General features: G+C 37.8%; 1 protein-coding gene across 34 annotated transcripts in view; it reads right to left on the reverse strand.

Moving 5' to 3' along the window:
* Window positions 1-14,089, reverse strand: part of ANK3 (ankyrin 3) — a 679,089-nt gene that overhangs the window by 76,662 nt on the left and 588,338 nt on the right. For 19 of the 34 annotated variants that reach the window (XM_053910305.1, XM_053910324.1, XM_053910308.1 and 16 more), the window contains 3 exons: window positions 5,179-5,285; window positions 3,632-3,664; window positions 709-933 (listed from right to left, as the gene is read on the reverse strand). In XM_053910305.1, the coding sequence (XP_053766280.1) occupies window positions 709-933; window positions 3,632-3,664; window positions 5,179-5,285 (365 nt within the window). The remainder of the gene's footprint in view (window positions 1-708; window positions 934-3,631; window positions 3,665-5,178; window positions 5,286-14,089) is intronic. The other 15 variants (XM_053910321.1, XM_053910318.1, XM_053910317.1 and 12 more) reach the window with 1 other exon arrangement.

A 14,089-nucleotide genomic window follows, 5' to 3' on the forward strand; every position in this document is an offset into this window, starting at 1 on the left:
TGGGTGTGACAGAAAAAAATTGAAAATGGAGAAAGAATTGTAGACATTCTGAATCTTGTCTATAAAGATCCTACCCAATAAATTTTGTTCCTTGAGGCCCAAGCTGCAGGATTCGGCTAACCAAACTCTCACCCTCATTTACAGGGGGAGGATTGGTAGGAAGATGCAGTTTACTGAATAACATCCATGCAGCAGGAAGAGAAACGAGAAGGGGAAATTGTGAACAAACTGTCCGTCACGACAGAGCCTGCCTGATTTGCACCCAAGTGCCACCTCAGGAAAAGAATTTATTTTTCCTTTTTGTAAAATATCATTATCACAATGGATTATGTCCCTACAAATTATCTCTTAAAAAGGCATGTACCCATAGTAGCCAGTTATTCATATAATTCCAACATCTGTATTTTTTCTTAAGAATGGTGCCTTGACTTCTACAGGGGCTGCTGGGGTTCCGTGCACTCACTGAGCAGAGAACATGCTTCTTGGTTAGTAAAAGCTTTGACCAGCAAACTGAGTTAAGGAAGTATCAGCCTACTCGCTTTTCACAGAATTACACAGCTTTGTGACCTTTGACGCTACACGAGAGGTGTACTCAATCAAAATGGTCCGACTATGTCGTCTTAATAGTTAACTACTTGAGTTAAAAAGGGCAAAGAAAATCATATATATCATACAAGGGCCAAGATAAAAATTGACAAAAGCACTTACCCTAAAAATTGTGCCCCTGCAGGACCCATTTCTACCAGCCTACTGGCTAATCCCTCTCCTTCCACCATGGGGGGTGGGTTGGCCAGTTTATGTCTCTTTACCAATCGGCAGGTGATTCGGGTGGGGGCCGTACACTTGCGCGGGGGGATGATGATTCTCATCCCGTGGTGACGGCTCCCTCTCATGGAGCCTCCTCTTGCATCCACCATAAAACTAACCAGAAACCTGTAGGGAGAAGACCAGAGGCCAAATCAAGGATACATATAAACCATCTTCACAGCAGGTTTTGAAATTAAATGTTAAGGTTTAAAACGACAGACAATGTGGCTATCATTTCCTCTCTTTAAAAATAAACTGGAAAGTAAATACAGTGGAGTCACACCAAACATGCATTTAACTTGTGAATTGGGCAAAAAGGGAAACATGACAACTTATTATTGGTGGGACGTGGCCTCCTAGTAGAAGCCAACCACTTTGTCAGATGCTCCGATTGAGGAACAGTGAATGGTTCAAAGCTGTAACAAAAACTGTTGTGCATTTAAAAACCCAAGCCCAGGCTGCCATATGTGGCCTCTGCAGATGGCTTATGCTGTATTCAAAGGTCATTTTAACCACTATAAGTGGTTTTAGCCATATGCTCACTATGGACTCTCACTCCCTGACAAGTCAGATGAAACTCCACGGTATGTCTTAACATGTACAACTCCTAAAATAAATATGTACGTATTTAATCATACCAGTCTAATTTGCACTATCACAAAGCAGAATATAAGAACAAAAGCAGATGCCTAGTTCTGCCAAGGCAATTTTGATGGAAAGGGATTTAATCCTTTCAGCATAAATTTGACTTTAAAACTGTTGAAAATAACCTATACTTGAGTATTTACACAGCTATACAAAACTAGTAACCTAGACTTTTTAGAAGATGTCTCTAAATTATATATTATAATTCTGTCATTGGCCTTTACATTAAAGCTAATGAAGAAAAAAATATTTGTTTGCATGTAGATATGAAAATATAGAGAAACTTATAGCATCTCATCTGGGTAATAGCATATTGCAATTCTCGATTCCTTTCACATGCTCATGAAGAGTCGTCCCCAAATCTCTGCTGTCATAAAGCACTCTGGTAACATAAACCAGTGAATCCGACTCATGGAAGAGTGGAGGTCAGACAGGAGAACACTATGCCCCTGTGCATTCCAACTTCCACATGTGAAAATACGCTTATTACTGCAACAGCAATAAATGTTGATAATGAGAAAATTGTTTGAATACCTATAGTATTGGGGGTGGTGGTGGAAAATCCCATCCATCAAAAATCTTCTACTAAAATGTAGTTCATCTAAATAGAGTTCTAACATCTTGCAAATAGATTTTAGGACCTTGCATGGAGGTGCTAGCTGGGGACTTGATCTTAGAAGAGTAACCTCTTCCTCAAAGCAACTGACCTGCCATCCCCATGGAAAAAGGCAATAGCATGGTGATCATTTGCCAGGCAATCAGATGTCCAGGACCAATTCTGGTCATCAGTGAGGTAGAATCAACTTCATATCCTTCTGCTTATTTTGGATTTAGCCATTTTCCTCTGGGTTATGTTTTTTTTGTGTGTGTGTGTAACATTAGATCTACTTTGAGAGGTTGGAACCCCTGTAATGTTCAAAGTAAGAGGGGAAGAAACTAACCCCTCTAAAACAAAACACAATACACACCTTTCTCGTCAAAGACAAAGACACTTATCTACTTGTGCAAGTGTCCACATGAATTGCCTCGGGTGCTAAATGACAAGGCTCACTTGAAACTGCTCTGGGGAGCCTACATTGTCTTGTCTTGGACACACACATATTTAATAACTACCTTTACTCAGTAATGAAGATAATAGGGCAAACTTATAAAGAAGCCTAAGACAAAATCTTACCTTTCCCAGCATTCAGTAGTGAAAATCAACTTGTGATTGGGAATACTAGCAACAGAATGAATTAAAAATGATTTGAGGTCAACTCTGGGTTTGGAAATGTGGTTGTATTAGCACATATAAACACAAGAGTGTTTACACTTGGAGGGCAGTGTTTGCCCTGGCAACAAAGAGCTGATCTCAATAATATAGATAGTAATTTGGATCAGACCTGCCTTGTTCGCTGCTTGACCTGCAGGGCTGAGCACAGTTCCTAAATACAGTAAGCACATAATACATGTTTACTGAATGACCCATTGAACAAAAACTATTTTGTTAGAGGTGCTTTGGAACCGCCTAGGTCAGATGCGGTTACTAATACTAAAAATATATCTATATGAAAAAGATATATATAAAACACTTGTAGGTGAGCAATATGAGGGTAGTTTAAGAAGGTCATCAGTGTCAATATAAAAATATCCAAACTACAAAGAATATCAGACACAAATGGAAAAAAACAAAACAAAACATATCTTAGAAGATTTTAACGACAAATTAGAAGAAGAAGCTCTTTCTCTGGATTCTGCGTAGCACCCAGTGCCTAGTTGGTACTCATTAGCAGTAATTTATTGTTCTAAGGTTTTCAACTTTATAGAGCCAATAGACTGAGGAAAGGAGAGAATAAATATTAAGCAGGGCAAGGGTCCTGTTATTCAATAACATCATGAATTGTTTTCCAAACTCATTCTCTACATATTCTATGCAAAATAAAATTTCATGCAATACAACTCATAGAAACAAATCAAAAGGTGATGTTTAATCATATCTTTTGTATCTTATTAATACTTAAACTAAAGCAGTAATTCTACAAATAATCCTAAAACTAACACATGAATGTTTCTAGTTGTAAGAACAGCAGGATGACAAAAGCTGATACACTACAGACACTGACACATCTAACTGTGGGAAAACGTCACATAAATTAAAAATACAAAAAAGGATGGTTCACATAAAGGACACAGTTATCACCTTGAATCATACTGAGGAAGTGGAGAAGAATAGCTGCAAAATAATTTAGAAAGCAAATGGGAGAAATTAATGGAAGATAATTAGAAGCAAGCAACAGAAAATGTCAATGATAAGCAAAGGAAAAATAAAAACTGTCAGAAAATGAAACCAAGGCTTTTGGCATTTGTGGGACAACCTGGAAAAATATTCGCCTTCAGCGGCTATAGCGGCTTTTTTTTTTTTTGCTTTTCTAAGTTAAGACCCATAAACATCTAACATCAATGATGTAACTATTTTAAGCAATTAAAAATTATTACTCCATAATTAAAGAATTTTATAATCGAGTTAAAGAGATGTAATGTTAATTAGTCAAAGAATATGTATGTGTAGTTTATAGTTTACAAAGTACTTTCATGTCAATTACTTCCATTTGAATGATATTGCAATTATTTGTGCTACAAGCCACAATTCTGTAGGATACTTTAACCTGCAGCATTACTCTAAGTCTGACTTTTCATCTGCAAAATAGGGATAGTGGTAAAACTTATTTCACAGTGTCATTTTAAGGTTCAAAAAAATATTAAGTAAGATAATACATGTAAAACATTTAATACAATGCCAGGCACATAAAAAGGTAAAGCTATTACAATTTATTTTAATTAAAAGCAGCAGAAAATAATTCATATAACACATATAGCATTTCAGAAATGTTAATTACTGTTAACTAATTTAATTCCAAATTACTCTGTCCTTGTCCTGGATCACAACTAATTTATGGCCTAAATGCCAAATTTAGAGGTGAAAATACCTTGAAATTTTCATCATCTCAATGATTTCTATTCCATTTGTGTGGCATCAACTATCCCAAATTTTAATTACTGACAGGTGAAGAATCCCATATGTAAATATGCACTGATTATCAATTCAGTAGTTAGAGCAGGCTACCTTGTAAGCCGCCCACCTCTAATTCTGCTACCAGTGGGGCAGCGGTAAGGAGCCTGTTCAATGTGGTTTTTACCACAGCATTTCTGGGGTACACACATTGGTACATTCACTTCTTTTCTTTTAAAAATTAATTTCTTTTCTTCTAATTGTAATTTAATAAGACTTAATCATAATTTTATTTCAGGAGTGTAGGAGGTACCAAACTGGTCTGAAGATTTCAGGTGTTTCATCATGTGAAGCAAAGCACAAGAGCAGTCAGCAAGGGATGAACAGAAATACCTCCATATATAATTTTCCATTAGAAAGGAAAATCAGACACTCAGAAATAAAACTTTATCTGAATAAAGTAAAATTAAGGGAAATGACTAGATTTACCAATACTTTAATTATTTTCCTTTCCAACAGTGTTTTTTTTTTCAACAAAAAACAGGTATAGCAATTTGCTCAGAAAAGAACATTTACAAATGATTTACAAATATATATGACATATACTCACTAATGAAGTCTTTTAGAAGAACAATATTTCATACATATAAAGCTTGTCAATATGAATTTATAAATACAAACAACAAATGTAATGTTCATTTAATGGGATAAAGGTAAGTGACTTTTAGATTACTTACCCAGAATGAACAGGACTTGAGACAAGATTGACATTGTCCAAGGTATCTGCAGCCCAGCTATAATGTCTAAGAGAATCTGAATCAAATTCTCTTGTAAATGTTAGATGCTGCAAAATAAAATGATATAAGGCATCAATAACTCACATAAGACACTGGTTTCTCTGTACCTACAAAATATACCTATATGTCTCTGTAACTTCAGATAGTCAAAATAAATTTGTACTTACTCCTCTATAGGTCTACACTGAAGTTTCAAGAATAGAAAACAAAGTTTATTGATAAGTTGTTTTATTTTAACCTTTTTTTAAAAAATGTTTAATCTTTTTTGAGAGAGAGAGAGAGAGCATGAGAGTGAGCTCGAGTGGGGGAGGGGTAGAGAGGGAGACACAGAATCTGAAACAGGCTCCAGGCTCTGAGTGTTAGCACAGAGCCCGATGCGGGGCTCCAACCCACAAACTGCGAGATCATTACCTGAGAAGAGGTCAGACGCTTAACTGACTGAGCCACCCAGGTGCCTCTGAGTCTTTTTTTCTATACATGCCACTGCATGAGTTTAAAAGAAACACATTTTTTTCATGTTTATTTATTTATTTTGAGAGAAAGAGAGACAGTGGGTGCCTGCAGGGGTAAGGAGCAGAGAGAGAGGGAGAGAAAGAATTCCAAGCAGGCTTCAGGCTGTCAGCGCAGAGCCCAATGCAGGGCTCAATCTCATGAACCAAGAGATCATGACCTGAGCTGAAATCAGGAGTTGGATGCTTAACTGACTGAGCCACCCAGGTGCCCTGTTTTATTTTAGTCTTCTAGGACAGCATCTTCAGTAACTGACACGGCAAAAGAAATATCACAGAAGTAATGCTAACCATGATTTCAGCTACTTGAACACATCTCCAAGTTCATCTTACAATTATAAAATTCTTTCCCATGTCTCAAAAAAAAAAAAACAAAAAAAAAACCACCTTGCTGACTTTTGTTTCCAAGTGGGGCAGAGTAGCTAGTGGAAGCCTACTGCTGCTGCAAGCACACCCGGTAAATATGCAGATGGGCTCTGAACGCCATGGACAAGAGGCACAGAGAACAAGGGAGCTGCCCTCCAGAGAGGGGAAGGGCTCGAAGACCCCTGTGGGCTTTTTGTTGCCATGTTTAACTTGGATGCATTCGTCAATTATCAGTGCAGATAGAATTTGGGCTTTGTACCTTCAGGGGCCACTACTGGGGCCTAGAAAAACTAAGGGAGTTTTGGTGGAGATCTGGGTGGCCTTAAGCGTGCCACAGATTTCTGTGCAGAACATTTCCTGAATTCTGGGACTGTGCAGAACAGGAAGCTAGAAACCTAACCAGAAAATCACTAAAAGGCACAGTGTTGCTTCTTGGCAGTTTCATGAAAAAAAGATTTAGAAGTTTGGGACTTCTCAGGGGAGAGGATCACACAAAATTTTCACTTAAGGACCCTGAAGGGCCAGGGACAAAGCAGAGGTAGTCCCAAGTTTACCAGGGAGGCGAATAATTTTGCCTCATTTCAGCCAAACCTCGACTGGATTGAAATGATCAGCTACCACCCTATTTGTCTAGCAGAGGGAGGGTGCACACTTTATGGAGAATTACATTATCATCGGGTGTGTCCTGTCTACAACTTTTTATATATCATGTCCAGCATGGCCAGAGCACATGAACAAAAACAAAATAAAACAGATACCATAAACTGACTCCCAGGTCATCCTACATTTTGAAGTAAGCAAATAAGAACTTTACAACAGCTTTGACTAGTATGTTGAAAAAAATGAAGGAAAAAACAGAGGAAAGAAATGAAAAGCTGGATAAGTTAACAAGGCACTGGAATTACATAAGAAAGAATCAAATGGGCATTTGATCACGTCTAAATACAATGCCAGTTCTTGACGAGGCACAATAGAAAACGGGGTCAGATAATTGGAAGTGTAGATGGAAAAATGTACAAAAGAAAGGATTTAAAAACAGAATGGAAAACACAGAAAATAGTATGAGACATGTGGAACCCAGTGAAAGGTTTTAACATGTGCAATTGGGCTCTCAGAAGAGAAAAAGGCAGAAGCTGTATTTGAGGAGAGAACAGCCTTCCTTTACTGGTCTCCAAGACAGATAGGGACAGAGCCTCAGGCAGAAAATGGGAATCTTTTCTGGGATTTCCCAGTGACTTAGGAATCAGTGGGAATTGGGATTTCCCAGTGAAATGTCTCTGGCTTATTACTTCAGTAGATCATGGATGAAAAGTCTTTCTGCTCCCGTGCAGAGAGCTTCCCATGAGCTTAGTAGTGAGCAAACAGCCAAGAGTCACTAGACAGTTGTGAAGTGTATAATATGAGGAATAAGATAAACAAATAAACAAACAGAACAAAAGCAAATCAGAAGAAACTGAGGCATTTCAGTGAGAAGAAAACTTAAAATGTTTCATTAATATCCAGAGAGAGGAGATCTTTTTATACTTATAAAGCAATAAAACACTAAAAACAAACAAACAAAAAACTCAGAGAAAAAAATAACTCATAGAAAGTAACAAATACGATAGCATTAAAGTTGAAAAAATATCTAGAAGTTAGGGGGAGATTTTCAAATGTAGAAAATAGGAGAGCATACAAGAAAGCAGAGGATTATTTCAGGAATTCCAAACCCATTTGTTTTCTCAAAAAAAAAAAAAAAAAAAAAAGAGAGAAAAGTTTTAGAAAGAAAAAAATAGTGAAATAGAGAAGAAATCAAAGAAATAATTCAAGAAACTTCCCCAAAGCAGAAGACCTAAGTTCCCAAAGTAAAACAATCCACTTGAATGACCAGCATTATGAATATAAACTGACTATAGCACATCATGATGAAATTTTAGAATCTGGAGACAAAGAAAGAGCCTACAAATTTAGAGAGGAAAAGTGATCACACATGGCAGACTTCCACCAGTCTTTTAATAGGAAAAACTGAAGTTAAAGGCAATGGAGCAGTTCCTTCAGCGTCCTGAAAGGAAATGATATTCAATCCAGAATTCTAAAACCAGGCAAAAAAAAGGTACGGAAATAGAATTAAGATATCTTCAGAAATATACCCCCCCCAAATATATTTCTCATTAACTCTGTAAGGAAACTATTGGAAGATGTATTCCATCAAAGTGAAGGACTCAACCAAGAAGGGGAAAGTTTTAGGTCTAATATAAGAACATAGAGAATTTTCATGGTGACAGGGAAGGAAGACCCAGGAGGACATCTATGCAGTGGAACTACAAGGAACGTGACAAGTAAGAAAGCTCCCAGAGAGATGAAATTTATAGAACACCTAATGAATGTGATCATGTTGAGAGAAGATTGGCATAACTGGGAGGAACTGGTGGACTGGACCAGTGATATGTAGAGAGAACACCAAGCAAATGCAAAAAACTCCAGGGAAAGCAAAATATTGTGCCAAAAAGAAAATTCAATCAATACATTTCGCATCTGTGGAAAGCATTTACATAGGCATAATAGAAGCACTAAATGCTGGCATAACCAAAGTAAAATACAACTGTTTGGGGGAAAGTAAGGGGATGCAAAGTGTGCATGGTGGGAGAGAAGAGGTATTTAAAAAGTAACAACTTCATCTTCCATTTTGGGAAGTGAATAAATAATTCCTGAAATGGGTGAAAGCCAACAAGAAGCCACATACACATTTTAGACACATGAAAGCACATGATAAGAGCTATCAAAAGGTACGCTAAGCAGTTGTGTCTGGAGAGGAGAAATTGGAGGCTGAAGGTATATATGTGAATTCTTTTTTTTTCCTAATGAGTACGTCTTATAAAATGACATGGCTTTTTATTTGTTTCTATAACTTCAATAATAAAACATAAATTTAAAAACTTACAGTGAATTACAAAGATTTTTTTTTAAAACGCTGAAATCAAATTGGGAAAGAATTAGAGTCAACAATAGCAAGGTCCTAACCCCAAACAAGCAACACATCACTTCAGAAAGTTCCTAAATTCTATATGGATTAACCAAAGATTGTGTGTTAGTGTTAGTCCAGCCTTATTCACCAATTTTACTGACTTCTGGAGACTCCAACCAACTAACCTTCAGAATAGGGCAAATATTAGTATAAAGTTGGTGGTGATACTCACTTTAATTTTTTAGCACAGTATCAATCCTACATTTGGGGCCTTGAGGTCACTTTTCACAAAGGATCCATTTTTTTTAAGTTCTAACAAATAAGTAATATCACTCCTCCTTGGTAATTACAGTAAATTATTTACCTTTGGAACTCTTAGGAACATTCACTGGCAACATTAATTATTGAAACAATGAATTATACCATGCAAGGAGGTATCACTGCCATCATGTACTATTTATGGAGGCAGGAGTGTGCCAGCACACTGGGGTCCCAGGTCCCTGTCAGTCCTTCCTGACTCCTTTACCTTTGCCACACAATGAAACTTTGTCAGCATACAAATGAACAAATGTAATATGAGCAAATGTACTTGTTCAAAATGATGAGCTGTATGTTCCCAATATTTGTCCCAACTTTATTTTCCCCAAAGAGGTTTGCTTACATTTATGAGCAGACCTATCAATTTTAATAACCTAAACACAAACAACATGTTCTTCCCACACCATATCCCTTTAAACACAAAATAAGGCAATTTAACTGAACCTATATTTTTTGGCCTTTCCTTATCTTTATTTATTGAAAGCCCTTTTGGAGATGCCCCAACATGACTTGATGGCTTTATGGTCCTTGGTGAATTTCTTAACTTTTCCCAGTCTCAGTTTCCTTTGAAATTTTCAAATTGAGAGTTGCTTGCTGTGGACATTCAATAAACCTGTACATCAAGGGGCACCTGGGTGGCTCAGTCAGTTGAGTGTCTTGACTCTTGATCTCATCTCAGGTCATTATCCCAGAGTCATGGGATTGAGCCCCACGTCAGGCTCTTTGCACTGAGCATGGAGCCTGCTTAGGATTCCGCCCCCCCCCCCCCCCCCCCCGCCGCCATCTCTCTCTCCCTTTCCCTCTCTGCCCCTCCCCCACTCACACATGCTCACGTACATGTATGAGATGCTCTTTCTTTCTCTCATAAAAAAACAAAATAAAAAATTTAAAAAATCTGGCACCAAGGCCAGTGTTGGCATGGAGTCATATTAATGTTTCTTTATAAGTATAGTAATTTCTACTTTTCTTTTTTTTGTATTCCATTATTTTAATTTTATTCCTTGTTTTTGTACAATAAAATCCATAATTTGCATAAGGCATGTGTTTTAATAACAGCACTGTTATTTTTTAACTTTTTAATTTTCTTATTAATTTTTTTGTATTTTATTTTAATATAATTTATTGTCAAATTGGTTTCCATACAACACCCCGTGCTCATTCCAACAAGTGCCCTCCTCAATGCCCATCACTCACTTTCCCCTCTCTCCTACCCTCCATCAACCCTCAGTTTGTTCTACTGCATTTCTGCTTTTCAAAGGACTTTCATTTATGCTAGCTCATTTGTTAAAATACAGTAATTGGGGAAACAGCAAAAACAACAACGTTCCAGTGCCAGCACCAGTCCTTTACAGTTACATACACAGCATGCTTATATCAAATCAATGGAGCCCGTTCAGTTAGAAGAATGCATCTTGTAAATGTGTAGGACTTGTTGACTCAAAAATGCTTAATGTTAACAAGAGCAATACCAACACTTACTGTGTGTCAACTCAATGTCAAGGACTGTCCTAGACCTTTACATTCATGTATCCTTTGAATTTCAGAACCTCGTAGCCCTAGGAGTAATATTATACCCATTTCACAGGGTACAGAACTGAGGAAACTGAAGTTCAGAGAGAAACTTCAAAAATGTGACAACATAAAATCAACACTCAGCACTGGGTAGCTTTAGTTAGTAGAACACTGTGTTAAGGAAAAATTCACACTGACTTAATAAGACGTTTTACTCCCACATCAAAAATGATATGAATAAGCACATCAGTTTTCATCTTGGAAATGATGTCAAGGGCCCTATTAAAATCAAAATGCACGTTATTCAATAGAGTCCAAAGCCTGACTAATGATGATATCACAGCCTCCATGAGCTTAATACTTTCCAAAAATAGCTTCTCACTAGCCCTATTCATCAGAGGAAAGAAAAGAGCAAGTATGCACTGGCCTTAAAAGAGGACATGCCCAAATGCCCAGGTCTGGAAATTAATGTCCAGGCTTGGAAGCAAAGAGGCAGGGAGCAAGAAAATATATGCAAGGAAAAGAAAGAATAACCAATTAAGTTCAATATTAGATAATTCTCCAGGCTGCCAACTGTCAAACCCCAGTGTGGGATGACACCAGTGAAGATCCTTCACTGTCAGCTCTGCTGCCCCTGGGAGGCAGCAGAAGGTAGTCCTGTAGGTTAACTGGTGGCCTTGACATGCTATTGTTCACATAACTAGGTAGACCTCACAATATCAGGTCACATGCAAAATGCAGTGCAGCTAATCTGAAAAACTGTAAACACAGTGTAATTAAGAAACACCCGGATGACAGCACCAGACTAGGAGCCCATGGAAGGAAAGGCTTACAAGAACAATTTTACCCCATGACCACAAACTAGACAGGACCAGGACAGAGGAACCCATGTGGGTGTCAGTTCCCTTAAACCAAGAGTACATGACTTGGGTTTGACTTTGGCTACTTCATGTCACGGCCCAGCGAATGACAAGTTGATCACCTCACTGAACCTCCATTTCTGCATTGGGCAACTGGTAAATAAGATTAACTGTCCTGATTTACTGTGAGAATGGAATGGCTGAAGTATTGTGAAAGTGATTTGAAAATTTTAAATTGCTATGCAAACAAAAACACAGATAATAATAATCCTAAACTTCCCAGAATTTTTATAAGTGAAGATAATTAATTTCTTAAATTGGTAAGACATTATAGTCTTCTATGAGCTTTTGAGATAGCATATGCCTTACCAGATGAAGCAGCCTGCTGGATTAACAAATAGTGGTGTTTGGGCTGTGACAAATACCTGCATAAATATTGACTCTCCCCATGGTGAACATGCTTTGACAGGTGCGCCATATTTGGCGTATTAGAGTGGCAGCTCAGTGGTCAGCAACAGAATGGGTCCAAACAGCCATCGGACCTAAATTCTATTCTCAGGTCTATCACCTTGTGTCACTTGAAGTGAAACTGAGCAAGTGAAATGCTGCTGTCAGCTCCAGCTTCTTTGTCTGTATGTGGTAATGATAGTATCTAGTCCATAGGAAGCTGAAAGCATGACATGAAATGATCCATCGTGGATCCGTGTTGTGGCAGGTACCACAATAAGTATTATAAGTATTGTAATCTACAGCAAACTGAATGAAATGGCAAACTGCTATGGGTCTGTATAGACATCCAGTGCAACTAGTTGGAAATATTCTCTTAACAGATGGATTCCATCTTTAAAGACAAAAAGTCTAATCTATAGTAACTGAGAATAGAATGGTGGCTACCAGAGGCTCAGGGATGGAGGAAGAGGGGGGATATTGATTAAAGCATACAAATTTGCAGTTATAAGTTTAGTAAGTTCTGGAAGCCTAATATATAGCATGGCGACTAGCTAATAATAATATATTATATTCTTGAAACTTGCTAAGAGAGTAGATCTCAACTACACACAAAAAGATGGTAACTATCAAAGTGATGGATATGTTAATTAGCTTGATTATGGAAATTATTTTACAAATATATCAAAACATCATGTTGTACACCTTTAAAAAATGGATTCTATAAAGGAAAACTTGATTTAATCAGAGAATAAAATGAAAATTAAAGGTTGACTAAAGCAGGTCTTTTTTTCCCCCAAAATATTTCTTTTCTTAAAGTCAACTATTGCTACACCTAAGATTTTATTTATTTATTTATTTTTAACGTTTATTTATTTTTGAGACAGAGAGAGACAGAGCATGAACAGGGGAGGGTCAGAGAGAGGGAGACACAGAATCTGAAACAGGCTCCAGGCTCTGAGCTGTCAGCACAGAGCCCGACGCGGGGCTTGAACTCACCGACCGCGAGATCATGACCTGAGCCGAAGTCGGCCGCTTAACCTACTGAGCCACCCAGGCGCACGCTAAGATTTAGTTTATACTAAAATACAAACCATAGAATCTGAGCTCTTTGGAACTTCCAAATCTGATTGGTTTCAAAATAATTTAGCTGTCAATTTCCACAAAAGAAGGTGAATCAAGGTCAGCATGGAAGGTGTTAACACATCAACATCTAGTTCAAGATGTCTAAACTAACTGTACCACCTTAAGTAAGTCACAACACCAACCTGTCTGCCTTAAAACATAATGTGTAATCTTGCTGACCAATCTGTGAGAGGTGTTGAATGGATCACCTGAGAAATGCTGGCAAAGCACTCTGAAGAGAAAAAGCAGCATATTAAATGTCACTAGTCAAAGGTGTTTATCTTCCAGGAGACTATCTCTAGCAAATCTTTAATCCCAGGCTGGCTACCTTCTGCCACCATGCACATTTCTGAAAGCCCCTTAGAATTACCTTCACAACCAGAAACAGGAAGACCAGTCTGCTGATGTGGGGGCAGGGGAGGTGCAGGAGGAGAACGGAGTGAGAGGTAGAGAAGGAAAAACTGGGTATTAGCATAACCAGCTTTTGGGATTAGGTGTTCTTCTTTTCTATTACTGAGATAATTGCCTAGGTCTTGAAGTGACAGACGTGCAATTTCTTCTGAAGAACCTTCCAATTCACTTACGACTTGCTAATATATCAAGTAGTACATAACATTTATATGACTAAATATACATGAGATTGTCCTTAGCCTAAAAAAAGACCAAGTCTAACCCAGAGGATCTGGAGTGAGTACTGGGCTGAGATAAATGAGAGAGTTACAGGGAGAGTGGTGGAAAGGATGACAGCTACTTCCAGGTATGGGGAGGCT

This window comes from Panthera pardus, unplaced genomic scaffold (genome assembly GCF_024362965.1).
Source record: "Panthera pardus isolate Hobbes unplaced genomic scaffold, ASM2436296v1 HiC_scaffold_22, whole genome shotgun sequence".
Lineage (NCBI taxonomy): Eukaryota > Metazoa > Chordata > Mammalia > Carnivora > Felidae > Panthera > Panthera pardus.